At 40.9% G+C, this 21,367-nt stretch overlaps 1 protein-coding gene across 3 annotated transcripts in view; it reads left to right on the plus strand.

Annotated features, from left to right (window-relative positions):
• The first annotated feature begins 809 nt into the window (after nt 1–809).
• EEF1E1 (eukaryotic translation elongation factor 1 epsilon 1) overlaps nt 810–21,367 on the plus strand; it is a 32,587-nt gene continuing 12,029 nt past the window's right edge. For all 3 annotated transcript variants that reach the window (XM_070405761.1, XM_070405760.1, XM_070405762.1), the window contains exons 1-3: nt 810–920; nt 14,306–14,506; nt 20,174–20,269. In XM_070405761.1, the coding sequence (XP_070261862.1) occupies nt 834–920; nt 14,306–14,506; nt 20,174–20,269 (384 nt within the window). In that variant the 5' untranslated portion in view covers nt 810–833. The remainder of the gene's footprint in view (nt 921–14,305; nt 14,507–20,173; nt 20,270–21,367) is intronic.

Genomic DNA, 21,367 nt, shown 5'->3' on the forward strand with positions numbered 1-21,367 from the left:
ATTTCCATTTCTCTCCAACTAATACACACTTGGTTTATTCATTCTGCGATGTAGAATTTTTTTTTTTCAGAAATCTTTTGGAAATATTCAGGCCTTCAACATATACTGCCCATTTTCTGCTTTGAAATACAAAAATATAGCAACTTAAGAGGAAAACGTCATGTGCACTGCTTACTTACATAACAAAAGCTACATAAATCATATCACTATCTTTCTGGTATCGCTAATAAAGATCCTTAAAACTACTAATGGCTGATGGGGGGGAGGGGGTACAGGAATCACTTGATACTAACTACCCAGTGCTCTATAATTATCTTTAAATTTATATTCTACTGCTACTATTGAGCTGTAGAGTTACATAAGAAAATTAAAATAATTTAATTTAAACAATTAAAATCCCCATAATTAACGCTATATGTTGGAAACCCCTAACAGATTGTGAACTCTTTGCTCTTCAATTTGCTCGTTCAAACTCAGATTCCTGAGCCAGACTAAGGTAAACTTCGGTTTCCACTATGTACAGGAAGTGTCAGTTAGCCAGGTACCTCTGCAGTCCAGCAGCCTGCCGTTTAGAAGTTGGCAGGTCCCGTCCGCTGGCCACCAAGGGCTGGCTCTCCAGCACTCCCCGCATAGCTCCGCGCCCAGGGACACCGCCCGCTCCACCTGTCTCACGCCACGCCCATTCCCTTCTCGTGGCCCCGCCTCCCGCGCGCAGGCGCGCCTCCCCGCCCCCTGCGTTCAGCCAATAGCCGGAGAGTTTGCGCAGCGCCTTCCCGCCCCGCCGACGCCGGGGACCTCGCTGTCCCGCCCCTGCCGGGAGCTCAGACGGAAAGATGGCGGCGGCCGCGGAGTTGACGCTGCTGGAGAAGTCCCTGGGGCTGAGCAAAGGGAACAAGTACAGCGCTCAGGGCGAGCGCCAGGTGAGAAGCGCAGGCGGCGCGGAGGGAAAGAGCTGGCCGGGAGCGGAGCCTGCGGAGCCAGGGAGGACGGGCCGGCCGGCGGAGGCGGAGGTGGGAGGAGGCGGCCCTCAGCTCCCACGTGTCGGCGCCGCGGGGTCGGCTGGCGCCTGGGGTTTCCTCCCGGCAGCGCTAGCTCCCGGAACGGGCGAGGGACCGCCCCCTGTGGGCTCGGCCCGAACTCTGCCTTCCGGTAGATGGTCGTGACCGGGTTCTGGGAAAGCGAAGAGAATCCCCGAGCCCATAGAGACACCAGCCCGGAGGCTGAGCGCTGGCGTTCAGTGACAGCAGCTGCTGTAAGGGCAGCTTTCATTCATCTTTCCGCAGCCCCGCCCCGAGCCCTGTGCGGGCCTGGGGGTGCGCGTGATGGGGAACGCTGACACCCCTCAGAGAGCTGGCTCCTGAGCCCAGTGCCAGCCCTGCCGCAGTTTCCCTCGCGGTCCTAAGCAGAGCTGCATGAAGCGGATGCAGTGACCTTTGAACAATACGGTTTCCATCTGGTTCCTTTCTTTCTTGCGTTCTTTTAGCTGGAGACAGCTATTGAAAGTTTCTATTTATGTGTTTGGGGAAGGGATGAGGGTTTGTGATAAGATTCAGTCTGCTGTTTGTTTTTTAAAACAATTGACAAACGTAAGCCAACAAGTCATTCTCTGCAACATAATAATAATGATCAATAATTAAAAACTGAATTAACAATAATAATTGAAAACTGAAAACAATTCAGAGATCCAGCTCTAGGGGAATGGTTCATCATATTACTTATGCGGCCGTTAAAAGTGATTCATTGAAGACCATTAAGATGAATGTGAAAATAGTAGGTGTGCCATGATTGCAGCTAAGATTTCTGTACTAAAGAGAATGGACTTAGGAGCCAATTGTATTTTGTTCAAACCCTGACTCTGATATTACAAACCTGGTGACCTTGGGTTTTTTTATCTGTAAAATGAGGACAAGATTACATACCTGTTTTGGAAGATGATGATTAGATGACAAGGTAATGGGATTTTTTTGAGTTAGTATGCTGGGGTTGTGCATAATTTATTTTTACTAATAATTGTCTCTAAATTGTCATCTGCCCCCCTACCACCACCACCACCACCACCACCACACACACACACTCTGCATTCGAAAGTTCTTTGGTTTCTTTCTCCCCTCCCCTCCCCTCCCCTCCCCTCCCCTCCCCTCCCCTCCTCCACCTCCCTTCCCTTCCCCTATCTTCTCCCTTCTTTCCCTCCCTTCCCCTTCCCTCTCTTCTCCTCCCCTCCCCTTCCTTCTCCTCCCCTCTCTTCCCCACCCTTCCCTCTCCCCTCCCTCCCTCTTACCTTACTCCCCTCCCCTGCCCAACATACATTCAAAAAAGGTATACAATTCTTAGTGAGTTACCACACAGTGAACATACCCAAGTAACCACATGGTCAAATAATGGAACATTACCAACACCTTCAGAGGATTCCATATTTTCTTTTAATACATTTTTAAGGGAAGTTATGGGTTATGTTAGAGGTAGTAGTTTTATTTGAGTGTGAAGGCAAAAGTGAGAATTCAAGAAGCTAAGTAGTAAATGGGAAATACAATTGACCTTTGAACAATATGGAGGTTTAGAGCACCAACCCCTCACACAGTTGAAAACCCATGTATAACTTTTGACTCCCCAAAAACTTAACTAGTGGAGTTACTTCCTTTAACTTTCAGGGGTAACCTTTGACTCCAGCTATGAAAAGTTAATCTCCCCGTATACTTCACAGAGTCCTGTTGACTTAATGTAAGTATCAGAGTTCCCTGAAAAGTATAAATCACTAGATGAGTATAAGATACTATTTCATGGCCGAAAAGAGCAGCAGTCTTCCCAAGAATGTATTCATTTTTGGTTTGCATAGGTCATTTAGATTCTATTCTTGTTATTTATAACTAGTGGCCCGGTGCATGAAATTCTGAACTGGGGTGGGGGGGGAGAAGGGGCCACTCAGTCTGGCCTTCACCCTCTCCAATCTGAGACCCCTCAGGGAATGTCCAACTACCTGTTTGTGCCCACACTTTTAACAGATAACAGCTCCATTGTTGTTCCTTTCTTATGCTTAAAACCATTGGAATTAGTAGATATTCAAAGTGTGTATACATTTTGGGGGGACACCCTGTATATCTCTAGTCAGTGGTGAAAGAAACCAACAGCAGATTTGGAACCCCCAGACAGGGAACCTTGCTCATTCCCCACATGGCTCCCCACTTCACTTTCCACCTTCGTGGGCAGCAGGAGAATCAACGTTTTCCCTCATTAATTCGGAAAAGCATGTCCTGTCACCCGTTGCCTGGCAGGAGTACGCTAGGCCCCAAGCAAGCGAGGCTCAGTCAGGGCAGCCTTCACTCATGGGTGCTGGCTCCCAAAGTGCACATTCCTCCTCTACAGTCACCCTGACTATCTGACTGTTTCACTGAGAGGATGGAATTCCTCTCTGCCTCTGGGCTCTTGATCTTGAACGCTGACAGAAGGCACCTCAGAGAGGGCCACCCGCGCCCACCAGGTGTGTCTGTCTGCACCTGCTCCTGCCTCAGCACCTGCATTAACTCCCCAGAGGTGATCTCGTAGCTGCACTGGCCTCCGTGGGAACAGGGCATCACCACTCCGCCCTCTCACTGTCATCTCACAGGCGCCCACTCTTAGCACCCAGAATACCCAGACACTCTCCAAAGGACGTGAGCGCATCAGAGGGGATGTGTGCACATCCTGTGGGGGGTGTTAGGCATACCGGGTTGATGGAAGTGTGGTGGAGAGGTGGGGGGAACTTGTGCACGCCTTGGTTTGCAACTGTTGCAGGCGTGGGAGGGTGACAGTGTGCTGGGGGATGTTCGCACGCCAGGGGGGTATGTGCACACCGGAGGCCTCTGGCTTTGCAGATCCGCAAACCCCCGTGGTGCGGCCAGGAGGATGTCAGTCTGGCCCGCCACGGTGGCTGTCCCTGCGATCCTGCACCTTCTGGGCCAGGAGGTGGATCTTGCGCAGTCACTTCTGGGCGCTGATGGCTGCCTCCCCGCCGTGAAGGGTCACGGATCCAAGTCCCGGGACCGTGCACAGCCTCAAGCGCTGCCCCCCGCCTGGCAGGGTCACAGATTCTGGTCCCAGACTGCAGACAGCCTCCCGTGCTGTCCCCCTGCCCACCAGGTCACGGATCCGGGTCCCGGGACCACAGACAGCCTCAAGCACTGCCCCCCCCGCCCAGCAGGGTCACAGATCCGGGTCCCGGACTGCGGACAGCCTCCCGCGGTGCCCCTTGCCCGGCAGGGTCACAGATCCAGGTCCTGGGACCGCAGACAGCCTCAAGCACTGCAGCCCCACTCGCGAGGACATGGATCCAGGTCCCAGACCGCGGACAGCCTCAAGCACTGCCCCCCGCCGTGAAGGGTCACGGATCCGAGTCCCGGGACCATGCAAAGCCTCAAGCGCTGCCCCCCGCCCGGCAGGGTCACAGATCCATCCGTGTCTTGGTCCTGTGGACAGCCTCAAGCACTGACCCACACCCAGCAGGGTCACAGATTCGGGTCCCGGACTGCAGACAGCCTCCCGTGCTGCCCCCCTGCCCACCAGGTCACGGGACCACAGACAGCCTCAAGCACTGACCCCCGCCCGGCAGGGTCACAGATCCGGGTCCGGACTGCAGACAGCCTCCCGCGGTGCCCCCCGCCCGGCAGAGTTACAGATCCAGGTCCTGGGACCTCGGACAGCCTCAAGCACTGCCGCCCCACTCACGAGGACATGGATCCAGGTCCCAGACCGCGGACAGCCTCAAGCACTGCCGCCCCACTCACGAGGACATGGATCCAGGTCCCAGACCACGGACAGCCTCAAGCACTGCCCCCCGCCTGGCAGGGTCACAGATCCGGGTCCCAGACCGCAGACAACCTTGCCTGCTGCCGCTTGCCTTCAGTATGCAAATTAGCTGCCATCTTGTTGCTTCAGGGTGGGGGTCCCCACTGGGGTGCCTGGCCAGTCTGGGTGAGGGGCTGAGGGCTGTTTTCAGGCTGGCGGGCGACTAAAGCTCCAAACCTCTCCTTTTTTTCTTTTTTTTTTTTTATTCTGGCATTTATTTACCTTCTATGCCTGTCACGAGCTGAGAGCCGGCTTTCTCTCTGAGGCTCGGCTGCTGAAAGCAAGTTTCTGGCCTTTGTTTACCTTCTGTATTTGCAACAATGTTGCGGTCTTGCTGGCTGAAGCCTGGCTGACTAAAGTATGTTTCTGGGGTTTTGTTTAGCTTCTATATTTGTTACAATGTTTCAAACTGCAAGCTCAGAGGCTGGCAAGGCAGGCGGGGAAGCTTGACTTCCTCCGTCACTGAAGCAAGCAAGCCTCTCTGTTCGCTTCAAGCTGCCTGGCTGCCGGCCGCCATCTTGGTTGGCAGTTGATTTGCATATCTCCCTAATTAGCCCATGGGAAGGGTAGCGGCAGTACAGTTAATTACCATGTTTCTCTTTTATTAGATAGGAAGGATGGTCAGTCTTCCCCTTGGATGAAATGTTCTATTTTAAGTTTTTTATAATGCTTCACTTAGTTGGGCATCAAGAACACTTAAACTAATTAGCAATTTCTTATAATCTGACCCTTAGTATTGCTGTTAGAGGGGGAAAATGAAAAGGAGGATTATTTTTCAGAGATTACCTGAAGCTGACTTTATTTTCAGTAGCCCCAATTATATTTTGCAATGTTTTTTAAAAATATGAAATACGGACCAACACTTAGAGCAGCGGTTCTCAACCTGTGGGTCGTGACCCCTTTGGGGGGTCAAACGACCCTTTCACAGGGGTTGCCTAAGACCATCGGAAAACACATATATAATTACATATTGTTTTTGTGATTAATCACTATGCTTTAATTATGTTCAATTTGTAACAATGAAATTGGGGGTCACCACAACATGAGGAACTGTATTAAACAGTCGTGGCATTAGAAGATTGAGAACCACTGACTTAGAGTGACCTCTCTTGAAATGACTCCAGAATTGATGAATATGCTATCCATGAAAACCAAATCACCGTCACGCTCCGCACCTAGTTAATGAGATAGGTAAGTGTATTAGATCACGTATCACTAAAATCAGCCTAGATTCCATTTGGTGGTTCTAACTATAGCAACATGAACTCAGTGTCACTATAACTTTCTTGTTTTTGTTATTACAGAAGTCAGGTTTATTTAAGCATGTTCACCTTGCTAAAATAAAATAGGGTATAGGTAAACTTAATTGAAATTAATGCAGTGTTATTAGGATTTTCACTTTTTTTTTTTTGTACATACAGTTATAAACATTTTGTACATATAGTAGTATAGTTATTATCAGTATCATTATCAAACATCTCTTATCAAATGTAAATTACATAACTGCTCTTTTCCTGACTTTAATTTACATAATTTAGTACATAGTTTAGTATTTTAAAGTAAAATCTTTTTTAAAAAATTTATTATTGACAGTATTACAATTGTCTCCCATTTTCCCCTCCTTTGCCCCCTTCCACCCAGCCCCAACCCCACACCAGGCCTTTCCCACTCTATTGCCTGTGTCCATGGGCAATTCCTTTACGCATATATGTTCTTTGGTTAATCTTTTCCCGTCGCTTCTACCCCTCTTCCCTCTGTGATCTGTCATTGTATCCCACGCATCTCAACCTATTTTGTCAGTTTATTTTGTACATTAGATTCCACATATGAGTGAGATCATGTGATACTTGTCTTTCTCTGACTGACTTATTTCGCTTAGCATAATAATTTCCAGGCCCATCCATGCTGTCTCAAAGGGTAAGAGATCCTTCTTTTTTTTTTTTTTTTTTTTTAATATATTTTATTGATTTTTTACAGAGAGGAAGGGAGAGAGATAGAGAGAGTTAGAAACATTGATGAGAGAGAAACATCAATCAGCTGCCTCCTGCACATCTCCTACCTACCGGGGATGTGCCTGCAACCCAGGTACATGCCCTTGACCAGAATCGAACCTGGGACCTTTCAGTCCGCAGGCCGATGCTCTATCCACTGAGCCAATCCGGTTTTGGCAAGAGATCCTTCTTTTTTAAAGCTGCATAGTAGTCCATGGTGTAAATGTACCACAGCTTTTTAATCCACTCATCTACTGATGGGCACTTGGGCTGTTTCCAGATCTTAATTATTATAAATTGTGCTGCTATGAACATAGGGATGTATTAGTATATATTCTTTCTGATTGGTGTTTTGGGATTCTTAAGATATACTCCCAGCCTTAGCCAGTTTGGCTCAGTGGATAGAATGACGGCCTGCAGGCCGAAGGATCCCAGGTTGAATTCTGTTCAAGGGCACATGTCTGGTTTGCTGGCTTGGTCCAATGTGCAGGACACAGCCAATCAATGATTCCCTCTCATCATTGATGTTTCTGTCTCTCTCTTCCTCTCTGAAATCAATAAAAATATATTTAAAAAAGATATACACCCAGAAGTGGGATCACTGGGTCAAATGGCAGTTCCATTTTTAACTTTTTTATGAAATCCCATACTGTTCTCCACAGTGGCTGCACCAGTCTGCATTCCCACCATCAATGTACTAGGGGTTCCTTTTCCTCACATCCTTGCCAGCACTTGTTTGTTGATTTATTGATGATAGCTGTCCTGGCAGGTGTGAGGTGATACTTTATTGTAGTTTTAGTAATTTGCATTTCTCTGATGACTAGTGCCATTGAGCATTTTTTTCATGTCTATTGGCCATTTGTATGTCCTCTTCGGAGAAATGTCTATTTTGCTCCTTTGCACATTTTTAAATTGGATTGTTTGTCTTCCTTTTGTTGAGTTGTATGAATTCTCCATGTATTTTGGAAATTAACCCATTATCAGATGTATAATTGGCAAATATGTTCTCCCATAGAGTGGGTTCCCTTTGCATTTTGAGAATGGTTTCCTTAGCCATGCAGAAGCTTTTAGTTTGACATAGTCACATTTGTTTATTTTTTCTTTGTTTCTCTTGCCCTAGATGTTTCAGTGAAAATTCTGCTATATGAAATGTCTGAGATTTTACTGCCTATGCTTTCTTCTAGGATTTTTAAGGTTTTTGCAACTTACATTTAAATGTAAGTCTTTTATTTATTTTGAGTTTTGGTATAAGTTAGTAGTCTAATTTCATTTTTTGCATGTACCTGCCCAGTTTTCCCAAACAATCTATTGAATACACTGTCTTTACTCTATTGTATGCTCTTGCCTCCTTTGTCAAAAATTGGTTGACCATAATGGCATGGGTTGATTTCTGGGGTCTCTGTTTTGGTTCGTTGATCTGTATGCCTGTTCTTGTGCCAGTATCAGGCTGTTTTGATTACATTGGCTTCGTAGTATAGTTTGATGTCCAGTATTGTGATTCCTCCAACTTTGTTCTTCTTTTAAGATTGCTGTGGCTGTTGGGGTTGTTTTCAGTTCCATATAAATTTGGTTCCATATAATATTTGTTATAGATCTGTGAAATATACCATTAGTATTTTAACAAGATTGTGTTAAATCTGTAGATTGCATTTAGGGTTTTCTATGTATAATATCATGTCATCTGCAAATAATGACAGTTTTACTTCCTCCTTTCCAACTTGGATGTCTTTTATTTTTTCTTCTCATCTGATCACTGTGGCCAGGACTTCCAATACAGTGTTGAATAAGAGTGGTGAAAGTGACACCCTTGTCTTGTTCCTGATCTTAAGAGAAACACTTTTAATTTTTGTCCATTGAATATGATACTGGCTCTCTGTTTGTCATATATGGCCTTTATTATGTTGTGGTATAATCCCTCCAGTCCCACTTTGCTGAGTTTTTCTCAAAATGGATGCTGGATTTTGTTGAATGCTTTTTCTATATCTATTGATATGATCATGTGATTTTTTTTAACCTTCATTTTGTTTATGTGATACATCACGTTTATTGGTTTGTGAATATTGTACCAGCCTTGCATCCCTGGGATAAATCCCACTTGGTGATGGTGTATGATCTTTTTAATGTACTGCTGGATCCGATTTGCTAATATTTTGGTGAGGATTTTGGCATTTATGTTCATCAAGGACATTGGCCCATAATGTAATTTTCTTTCCTTGTAGTATCTTTATCTGGTTTGAAATTAGGATAATGGTGACTTTGTAAAAAGAGCTTAAATTTTTTGGAATAGTTTGAGAAGGTAGGTGTTCTTCTTTGCAAGTTAGGTAGAACTCTCCTGTGAAGCTATCTGGTCCAGGACTTTGGTTTGCTGGGAGTTTTTTTTATTACTGTTTTAATTTCATTATATTTTACTAGAGGCCCGATGCACGAAAATTCATGCACTGGTGGTGGGGGTTTGTCCCTCAGCCCAGCCTGCACCCTCTCGCAATCTGGGACCCCTTGGGGGATGTCCCTCTGCCAGCTTAGGCCCACTCTCCAGGGGAAGGGGCCTAAGCTGACAGTCAGACATCCCTCTGGCAGCCCAGGAGCCCTTGGGGGATGTCTTAAGCCACAGTTGGACATCTTAGCACTGCCACGGAGGCAGGAGAGGCTCCCGCCACCGCTGCTGTGCTTTCAGTCATCAGCCCAGCTTGTGGCTGAGCGGAGCTCCCCCTGTGGAAGCACACTGACCACCAGGCGGGTAGCTCCTGCATTGAGTGTCTGCCCCCTGGTGGTCAGTGCATGATATAGTTACCGGTCGTTCTGCTATTAGGGTCAATTTGCATATTACCCTTTTATTTTATAGGATTGGTCTGTTCAGGTTTTCTGATTCTTTCTGATTGAGTTTTGGAAGATTGTATGATTCTAGAAATTTGTCCATTTCTCCCAGTTGTTCAATTTCTTGACATACAGTTTATGGTATTTTTTTAGAATCCTTTTTATTTCTATGATGTCAGTTGTTACGTCATCATTTTTGTTTCTGATTTTATTTATTTGGGTCCTCTTTGTTTCTTGATGAGTCTGGCTAATGGTTCATCAACCTTATTTATCTTTTCAAAGAACCAGCTCTTGGTTTCATTGATCTTTTGTATTATTTTTAGTCTCTATGTCATTTACTTCCTCTATGATCTTCATTATTTCTTTTTTCTACTTATTGTGGGCTTTTCTTGCTCTCTAATTCTTTTATTTGTTGTGTTATAGTGTTCATTTGAGCCTTTTCTTGTTTCTTGAGGTAGGCCTCTAATGCTGTGAACTTCCCTTTCAGAACTGTTTTCACTATTTCCCATAGACTTTTGGTTGTTGTGTGTTTATTTTTATTTTCAGGAAGTTTTTGATTTCTTCCTTTATCTCAAGAGTAACCAATTCATTGTTTAATAACATGCTATTTAGCCTGCATGTGTTTGAATAATTTTGTTTTTTTTACTGTAGTTGATTTCTAGTTTTATGCCATTGTGATCCAAGAAGATGCTTGATATGATTTCAGTCTTCTTGAATTTGTTAAGACTTGTTTCGTGTCCAACTGGTGGTCTGTCCTTGAGTGTTCTCTGTGCATGTGAGAAGAATGTATATTCTGCAGCTTTGGGATGAAATATTCGTTCCATCTAGTGTGTCATTTAAGGTTACTGTTTCCTTGTTGGTTTTTTTGTCTGGAAGATCTATCTATAGATGTCAGTGGGGTGTTAAAGTCCCCTACTATGACTGCATTGCTGTCAATTTTTCCCTTAAAGTTTACCAAGAGTGGTGTGTGTGTGTGTGTTTAGGTGCTCCTATAGTGAGTGGGTGCCTATATCTTTACAAGGGTTATATTTTCTTGTTGGATCAATCCTTTTAATAATTCGTTGTCTTTTTATGGCCTTTGTTTTAAAGTTTATTTTGTCAGATATGGGTATTACTACCCAACATTTTTTGTTTCCATTTTCATGGAGAATTTTTTTCCATACCTTCACTTTCATCCTGTGTGTCTTTTGTTCTGAGGCGGGTCTCTTATAGAGAGCATAAATCTGAGTTATGTTTTCTTATCCATTCAGCTACCTATGTCTTTTGGGGCATTTAATCCATTCACATTTAAGGTTATTGATAGATACTTACTTATTGTCATTTTTTTCTTTATACCCATGTTCCTCTCTCTCGATTTTTTCTTCTTACAGCACTTTAACATTTCTTGCAATGCTGGTTTGGTGGTAATGTACTCCTTTAGCCTTTTATTTGTCTGGGAAAGTCTTTATTTTGCCTTCAATTTTAATGGTAGGTTTCATGGATAGAGTCTTGGATTCAGGTCCTTGCTTCTCATTACTTTGAATACTTCCTGTCAATTCCTTCTGGCCTGAAATGTTTCTGATGAGAAATCAGGTGACACTCTAATGCAGTGGTTCTCAACCTTCCTAATGCCGCGACCCTTTAATACAGTTCCTCATGTTGTGGTGACCCCCAACCATAAAATTATTTTTGTTGCTACTTCATAACTGTAATTTTTCTACTGTAAACAATCTGTAATTATATATGTGTTTTCCGATGATCTTAGGCGACCCCTGTGAAAGGGTCATTCGACCCCCAAAGGGGTTGCGACCCACAGGTTGAGAACCACTGGTCTAATGGGAACTCCCTTGTAGTTAACTTTTTGTTCATACTTGCTGTCTTTAAGATTCTCTCTTTATCTTTAACCTTTGCCATTTTCATTATCTTGTGTCTTAGTGTGGGTCTCTTTTAATTATGTTGTGCCTTAGTGTGGGTTTGTATTGATTGGGACTCTGTGCTTCCTGAGCTTGTGTGATTTTTTTTCCTTCACCCAGTTAGGGAAGTTTTCTGTCATTATTTCTCCTAACAGATTCTCTATTCCTTGCTCACATTCTTCTCCTTCTAGGACCCCTGTGATGGTGATTTCATGTTGTCCCGAAGTTCCCTTAAATTATTCTCTCTTTTTTTAAAATTATTTTTTCTTTTTGCTGCTCTAAATGGTGTTTTTTTCTACCTGTCTTTCAAATCCATGATATAGTCCTCTGCTGCATTCAATCTATTAATTCCTCCCAGTGTAGTCTTGATGTCAGATATGGTTTTCTTTCATTCCTGACTGGTTCTTGTTCATGGTTTCGATTTCCTTTTTCATGCTGTTATATTTCACACTAAGTTCCTTGTAATTCTTAAGTTCCTTGAGCATTTTTATAACCATTATTTTGAACAGTATTCCTCATCATTGCTTACCTCCATTTCATTTAGCTCTTTATCTGGAGATTTCTCCTTTTCTTTCATATGGAGCTGTCTTTCATATGGAGACCATTTTAGCTGTCTCTTTGTGTTTGTTTCTATGTATTGGATAGAACTGCCATGACTCCCAGTCTTTGTAAGGTTTCTTTATGTAATAAGTGTCCTGTGGGACCCAGCAGTGCAGTTTCTTTGATCTCCTGAGCTGGATGCTCTAGGGATGTCCCATGTGTGGGTTTTTGGGTTCTCCTGTTGCAATTGGTTCTTGATTATATCTGTCCCATTCATGGGCAGGATCTTGCCTCAGGCTGGCTGACTGTGAGGCTCACCACCCCCCCCCCCACCCCCCTGTCACGTGAGCTGTTATGCAGGTGTTGATAGAACAAAGGAAGTAAAACTAGAAAGTAAACAAAACATACAAAAGACCCCCACAACAACAACAAAAGCAACTTCAAAACAAAGGAGAATTAGAAAAGAGAGAAGAGAGCAAGAATAATAAAAGAAAGGGAAAAAATTACGAAAGAAAAAAAGTGGGAAGAAAAGAATATGGAAGGAAAGAAGGGAGAGCAATTATAAAAATAAAGAATAGGAAAAGGAAACCTATAAATGAAAGAATGTAAAAAATTATGAAAAGGAAATAAATAAGAAAGAGGGTAAGAGGAGAAAGAGAAAAATAGAATAAGAAAAGGAAAGAGAAAAGAGATATGGAAGAAAAAAGAGTCAAAAATAATTACAATGCAATAAAAAATGCAAAAATAATTGAAGTGGATTTTGTCTCAGCAGAGTTAAATGCATTATGGGAGCTCCCTTTGGATGCTGCTTTATGTTGACTGAAGCTGACTGTTTTGTATGCTCTTGAGAGGTAATTTGGTGCTGATTGCTATCCAAAGCTAACCATGTTTTGCCCTTCACAACCTTTTCAAAGCTTCAAGTGATCCACGGTTTATGGCTGCCTCCACAGAGCTTGGCTGTGCGAGGGAGAGACCAAGCTGTGCTCTAGGGCCGGCTTGTTAGCTTGACAGGGCCATGTCAGCAAATGTCCCAAGGCAGCTTGGGCTCTGCCTCTGCTTGCTTCTGCCTGCTGTCAGACTTAGTCACTAAAAAGGCTCTTTCTGAAAGGGCTTTTGGCAGATTTGGGATGAGACCTCTGAGTCTCTTGTGAGGGGGAGGTGCCGTTCTGATTTCAGCAAAGATGGTGGGTGTGTTCCCCCATTGCAGAGCCACTCATTTGAGTCTATCTGGAATATTCCCCTGACCTCAGCAGGGTGAATCTCATATTTAGTCTGGTGGGGTCTTCTGGAAATTGGTAGTTTTTACCAGCTCTCTCGCAAGGGAGAAGTATCAGTCACTTTACAGTGGGGGGGATCGCCCCATCCCAAAGCCAGTCACCGACGTTCCCTGAGACTACACAGCTTGTAGGCTTGGCCTCTGCTGCAGACTCCTCAGCAGGGGTTGAGATGCAGGGTGAGGCGGGCAAGCTTCCTGAAGGTGAGGTGAGGTGTATCTTTGGGGGCAGGTTATTTGCCTTTCCTTAGGTTGCTGATGCTGGGAAAGGCTTGTGCCTCTCAGGAAAAATGGCTACTGTAATATGGGGTGGTGGGGAGGTGACTGAGCTCAGGTCTCTCGCCTGTCGTCGTTCTACCACTTCTTCCTCCCAATACCTCCCATCCCAGAACTCCTCAGGGGACTGCAGTTTGCACTGCCCTCCCTCCACCAAAGCCTGGGTGAGTGGGTACAAACAAAAATCCTGTGGGTTGTTTTTTTTTATGTTATTTTTTAAAGTGGTTTTTATCTCTGACAGGCTACCTTTCTCTTTTGGCTTTCATGGGCCACTGTTCTCCAACCTGGGGGAGCCCCCGGCCTTATTCCTCCTAGCCCCGCCCCCCCCTGCAGTTAAGATATATCTCCTCACCTTCAGCCTGGTGCCTGTAGGAGCTGGGCCAGCTGCTCTCGTGACCCTGCCCTTCCTACAAGTCTCTAGATGGTTTCTGCCCTTCCTTGTTAAAAGTCTCCTCTTTGGCTAGTTTTTACTTGGTACTTTAGGGTAAATGTACCCCAATTTAGTTTTATTTTCAGTTTGGTATTGGGAGGAGGTGCAAGAAGGATCCACTTACTCTGCTGCCATATTGAAAAAAACCCTTAAAGTGAAATCTTAAGAGTATTTGAGAAATGGTTGAGGGATTTAGCGATTACATAGAATTGCAGTCCTGTTAGTATTTGTTTTAAAATTTACATGAAGAACTCTTTTTTTTCTTTTTTAGATTCCAGTTCTTCAAACAAACAGTGGTCCATGTCTGACAGGATTGGCTACTATAGCAGCTCATCTAGTCAAGGAAGCCAACAAAGAATTTTTGCTTGGGAGCACTGCAGAAGAAAAAGCAATAGTTCAACAATGGTTAGAATACAGAGTAACTCAAGTAGATGGAAACTCTAATAAAGAAGATATTCGCATTCTGTTGAAGGTATTGTGACTTCTCTTTATAGGCTGAAATGAATGACCTATTAATAGCAGGAATCTCTCTTCCCTGAGTGTCAGTAGCTGAAACTTTGGCCTTCTTATTTCCTTCTGCCTCGGGGTTTGTACCTGGTATTACTTTTACCTAAACAGACTCTGCCAGCCTTCTCTGTTCAGATCTCAGCTTAGATACCCCTTCCTCAGAAACATCCTTGCCTACTTCTCTCTCAAACAGATGCCATTCCTTGTCCTTTATGCTTTTCCTTCTTAATACCACACCCTGTACTTTTCCTTCATACCACTTACCATAGTCAGTAATTATAACTTTTTAAGATTTTTTTTTTTAATGTGATGGCTTAATGCTTGTTTTTTCCACTAGGAAATCCTGATTCCTTAATCAGTAAAGTAACTTTTTCAAAGACAAAGATAATTAGAATCTTTTGGGATTGTAGTTTGAAAAAAATTGTCAGATTGATATGAGAAAGCTCATATTTCCCTCCTTTAAGACTCAAATACATTAGGATTTATATTTTCTTTCTGAAGAAGTCACATTAGAATAAAAATATCTATTGAGATAAAATATAAACTAAATATGGCTCCAGAGTCACCAAGAATGAAAAACATTCCAACTGAAATTATTTTTCTTAATTATGTTTATAAAAATAAAGTAAATTGCTCAGCTTATATGTTTCAGCAGTTGAGCATCAACTCATGAACCAGGAAGTCAGGATTCTATTCCCAGTCAGGACACATGCCTGGATCGTGGGCTCGATCCCCAGTAGGGGGCGTGCAGGAGGCAGCTGATCAATAGTTCTCATCGATGTTTCTATCTCTCCCTCACCCTTCCTCTCTCTGAAATCAATAAAAACATATTTAAGTAAATAAAAATAAAGCAAATTTTTTAAAAATTGTGAAAGCTTAAAAGTTAAAGGAACCTAGAGATCATCCAGACCAGCGGTCGCCGACCGGCGTCCGCAGACTGCTGGTGGTCCATGAGGTCTGAAAGGTTGGCGACCACTGATCCAGACAATCATATATCATTGCAGGAACTCCTTCCTAATTTTATTTCCATTATCATATAAATCAATCATATACTAGTAAGTTGTGCAAGAAGATATGGTACTGAAAGTTTTTCATTTATCATTCTGAGGAAAATGGCTTAAACTATGTTTTTTGTTTGTTTCTTTGTTCGTTTGGTTGGTTGGTTGTTTTTGTTGTTGTTAATCCTCACGTGAGGATATTTTCCCATTGATTTTTAGAGGGAGTGGAAGGGAGGGGGAGAGAAAGAGAGAGAGAAATTTTAATATGAGACAGTCACATTGATTGGTTGCCTGCTGCACACTCCCTGACCAGGGCTGGGGATTGAGCCTACAACCAAAGTTTGTGCCTTTGACCATGATGATACCAGCTAGTGCTAAACTAGTTCTTAATAGATACCATCAATAGAACTGGTAGAAAATAAATTTCAGGCCTTGTTCCTTTGTAGGCATCTCTTATAGTTTTCCAGAAAAGGGATAGTAATAAAGTATTTGATTCTGAAAGATAGGAGCAGGATTTCATTGAATTGGGTTTTTAAATTCAAAAAATAGATTTGCTGTTAAGAGCATAAAAAGTAATTCCACCAAAATGTTGTATCTGAGATATGTAAGTTTTAATTGGGGCAATCTGACTGGAACTATTGCCATTTTCAAAATATGTGAGGACCTGGGTAATTTGGGTTATGGTCCTTGCTCTGCCATCTGCCACAGTATCTGTACCTACAGCAATGTGTCAGTGACCCATCAGACACAGTCCCTGCCCTCACAGAACTTGGACCAGTGGGGAGACAATTCTACAGATAATGGACTGCAGTGTGGTTTTGGCCATATGAGGACAGATGAGAAGGGTTATATTCTGTTTTGCTTTGCTTTCTGCTGTTTTACAATAGTGTTTTTATTTTAAAGGCAATAGATATTTATTATAGAAATTAGGAAATATAAATAAGCAAATAAAAGAAATTTCAAACATTTGTAGTTCCATGAAGAGAGAACTGTTAATAACATTTATGTTCAGTCATCAGATATTTATTGAACCTTTTTGTGTTCCTTCCAAGCTTTTCCTTTGCATATAGGCGTGTGTTTTATTTTCTTTACTGACAGTGTGTTGTAAATATATTTACATGTTCATAAATATTCATTTAAATTATCTTTTTGATAACCTGTTAGTGTTCCATCATATATTTGTACCAGAATTTAAATAGTCTATCCCCATGTAGTTACTAAGTTATTGCTAAATATCTTACCACATTTTCATTAGTTTCCTTAAGCTAATTCCTACAGGGGAAATTGCTGAGCCAAGACTATGTGCATTTTTAAGGCTGTGTAGCTCATTTGCCCTCCAGGAAAGTGTATTATTGCAGTTTTGGCGGTATGTAAGAGTAACCTCTTCCACAAAACCCTTGCTGACATGGATATTACCCTTTTTTCCTTCACCACCCCAATTTCATTACCAAAACAAGTAAATCAAAAAGTGATTTCTTTGTTTACTTTGTTTTTCTTCTTAAAATTGTTAATGCTATGGCATTTTTTTAAAATAATGCTTATAGCATTTTCATTATTTTAAAAGATGTGCTTATATGTATTCTTTGCCCATCTAGACTAGATATTTATCTTTTTATTCTAACATTCTTGCTATTAGGGCATTATGAAAAGGGTTTGATTCTTACTCTCTAAAGTTGCATTTCATTGCTAAAACCATGATTCTGAGTAAAAATGGCTCATAATTAGGATAAATATGTAATTTCAAAAAGCAGACATTATAGAACACTAACACTTGCTGAATCTAGATAGAGAATATATAGTTGCTTATTATACTGCTTTATCAGTGTTATTAGTGGTTAGGAAGAAAAAAAAAATCAGGTGAAACTCTATATGGGGAAATATTTTTTTAAAGTTTGGCGATAGCATTGGAAAGACTTGTAAAAAAAAAAGGGGGGGGAAATAACGAGCCCTGGCCTGTGTGGTTCAGTTGGTTGAATGTCATCCTGTGCACTGAAAGGTCGCTGGTTGAATTATTGGTCAGGACACATGCCCAGGTTGCAGGCACGATCCTTCGTCAGGGTGCTTGTGGGAGGCAACCAATTGATGTTTCTCTCCCTTTCCCTTCCTCTCTCTCTAAAAAAAAAAAATCAATAAAAACATTTTTAAAAAATATTTTATTTTAATACTTTATCAACTTTTCATTTGAAGATGTTTGGAGAAAAACTATTTCCATTCAACAGATTATTACAGAATTTTAAGTGGTAGCTCCTAATATATTTTATCCTTCCTATCCAAATTTTACTTTGATTCTTCAGAATTTATTTTCTCATTTATGTCTACCTTCCTTTATGCCCTCATCTATATCATCCTTGGCAGTGCATATTCTTATACCATTTTGAAAATTACTATCTTTAAATGAAGGTGTGGGCAAATTTAAAGAGATTAAATTTAATTTAGCAAACATTTACTGATTACTGAACTACTTATGTGTCAGGCATTTGGAATGCAATTTAAGAAAACAAAATGTTCTCTACAGCTTATTGAATTTTCCCAAAATAAATGCTATTGGCTACTGGGCAATGTTTAATAACTAGTCTTTAGAGGAGCCTGTGAGAATATCTGATAGTATTTCATATAATCTATTTGTAAACCTTTCTGTAAAGTTATATGAATGTTTTGTCTTATTTAATTTAAAGGTAATTTAGTGTAAATTTCTGTGCTGTTAAATTTGAGGACTAAAAGTACTTATATAACATTTTTTTATCTAAATTTTTTTTCTTTTCTCAGGAAATTGATTTATTTGTGCTGGTCTATCAGACAATATTTCAGTTTAGATTAGGACCTATTAAGATTTTTAAAAATCATTTTTTAACATGTACTTAAAATACTTTTTCCTTCAAAAGTACCTATTGATTATTTAGGAGCTCAGTGCTTATTAGTCTTTGGGGGAGGGAGGGAGTGATTTTAAATGAACTATTTTTTTATATACTTAACATAATCTTTTAAAAATTGATGGTGATTGTCTGGAGAACAAATGACAGAAAACTTTTTTGCTTAAATGGTGTTTAAAACTGGAGTCTTTAAGGTGTTAGAAAAACTAGATATCCAATTGCAAAAGAATGAAGTTGGACCCTTTACATGATATATAAAAATTAACTCAAAATGGAAAGTCCTAAATGTAGATCTAAAACTATAAAACTCTTAGAAGAAAACATCATTTGATTTAACAATGATTTCTTGGGTATGATACCAAAAGCACAGCAAAAAAAAGTAAAAATTTTGTTCATCAACAGACATAATCAACAGAGTGAAGAGGCAACCCATAGAATGGGAGAAAGTATTTGCAAATTATATATCTGGTAAAGGGTTAATATCCAGAATATATAAAGAACTCTTATAACCCAACCAAGAAAAAACTAAGAACCCAAATAAAAAATGCACGAAGGACCTGAGAGACATTTCTTTAGAGAAGATACATAAAACTAATAAGCATATGAAAAGATGCTTAACAGTAATAATCACTAGTGAAATGTAAATCAAAACCACAGGATGATATCCTCTCACCTTCATTAGGTTGGCTACTACCAAAGAAACAGAAAATAACAAGGTTAATGAGTATGTTAGAAACATTGTACATTTTTGGGAATGTAAAATAGTACAGCTGTTATATAACAGTATAGTGATTCCTCAAAAGATTAAAAATAGAATTACCATATGATTCAGTAATTCCACTTATAGATATATACCCAAACTGGGTCTCAGATATCTGTACACCCATGTCATAGCAATATTATTCACAATAGCTGAGCAGTGGAAACAACCCATGTCCATTGATAGATGAATAAACAAGCGTGATAAATACACACACACACACAGAAATATTCAGCCTTTACAAGTAAGGGAATTCTGACATATGCTACAACCTTGAATACATTATGCCAAATGAGATAAGCTAGTTGCATATGACAAAATTATGATTCCATGTATATGGAGTATCCAAAGTAGTCAAATTCATAGAAACAGCCGAATGGTCGTTGTCACGGCCTGGAGTGTGAGGGAAATGGGGAGTTGTTTAATAGAGTTTTAGTTTGGCAAGGTGAAAAATTCTGAAGATTGGTTGCACAACAGTGTGAATACCCTTAACACTTACTGAATTATACAGCTAAAAATGGTTAAGATGGCAAATCTTACGTTACATGTATTCTACCACATTTAAAATTTTAAAAATATATAAAAATGCAACACACCAACAAATTATAATTCTCTAAAGAGTTAGAAATCGAAGAGCTTTTTCTATTTTAATGAAAAAAATAAATCTAACATGAGCGTGATTTACAAAATGTTCCTTTGCATATCCACCCCCACTCCCCGAAAAAAATCTAGGGATCTGAAATGATCAGTTTGAATATCATTTTTTAATGTTTTCTTATTTCTTTAAAATAAGACTAACAATGTTTGCCCTATTTTTTAAAAAATGAGGTGATTTTGATTTGTGATTCTGAATAAATTTGACTCTTAATGTCAAAGATAGTTTATTAAACTAAAATGTCAGTACTGTGTATTCTAATAGCCTTCTAGATGTTTTAAAATCAAATGATACAGTAGTTAACTTTAGTATTACTGTTTTTTAAATAAACATTTTGTTTTCTTTCTAGGATCTTAATTCATATCTTGAAGACAAAGTCTATCTTACAGGATATAACTTTACCTTAGCAGATATTGTTTTATACTATGGACTCCATCGCTTCATAGTGAGTATTGGAATAGTTATTGTCTTTTTTCCTATAATGTTCAGATGATTATATTTATTTGTCTTGAATCAAATTTCAATTTTCAGTTTATCAAATAAAAATGAAAGGAATAATTTTTATACAAGGTACCTTATGCAAATATTCCTTCCGTATATCCATCAAACAGTTGTTTCCTGTTTCTTAATCTGCTTGTTTCTTGTACTTGCTTCTGCTCCTCTTTGCAACTACTCCTCTTGCCACCCTTTGGACTTGATTGTCATCATCTCCTGAACCCCACCTCTCCATCTTAATTCCAGTACCCCATGTTCTGTGAGACCTCCTATACTTAGCTCTTAATCTCTTACTCCCTAAATCCCATCATCAGAAGTCACCCCTTCCCTTTTTCTAACCTATATACTTTCTTCCCCATCCAAACTAGATCCCCTTTTGTGTAACTTCAACTACATCCATCCTTTTATTACAATATCTTCAGCTTCTGTACACTTACCACCCTTTCCCTGTCAATCCCCAACTCTTGGTTAGTCTAAATAAATGCCTTCAATACTATATCCAGGCTGAGTTATGTTGGAGAAATTACACTAAGATTGGTATCCCTATAAATTTATCTATTCAGTTTCAGCTGGGCTGTAATGCTGATCAGCTCTTTTATTCCTCCCAGGCACAATTTCATACCTTTAGCCCTTTGCTCAATCCCACTCTCCCGCTTCCCCCGTTCATCTTCAATCATTATCACAGAGCCTTCCTCCCTTACTCAGAAAATAGAGGCTAGCCTTTGACTACACTCACCTTTCAGCCTTTTCTATGTTTACATCCTTATTCATCTTGTCTCCTCTTTCTGGACTAAAAGAATTATCTTGCTGTTTTCCTAGGCTAATCCACTCAACTGGCCTTTTACCTCAATTCCCTCTCTACCTTCTGCCCCTTTTCTGCGTCTTGTCCCAAATTTTATATTCTTTCTTATATCTTCAGTTTTTCCCTCTATCTGGTTAGTCTCTTTACTTTAAATTGTTTCCCATCTTACATTGTTTCCCATTTACAAACAATTATATGTCATTAAGTATATAGGGACTGTTTTATATGCTTTATAGATGTTAACTC

The sequence above is a fragment of the Myotis yumanensis genome, unplaced genomic scaffold (genome assembly GCF_028538775.1).
Source record: "Myotis yumanensis isolate MYYU_CA2020_CCGP unplaced genomic scaffold, mMyoYum1.0.hap1 SCAF_2, whole genome shotgun sequence".
Taxonomy (NCBI): domain Eukaryota; kingdom Metazoa; phylum Chordata; class Mammalia; order Chiroptera; family Vespertilionidae; genus Myotis; species Myotis yumanensis.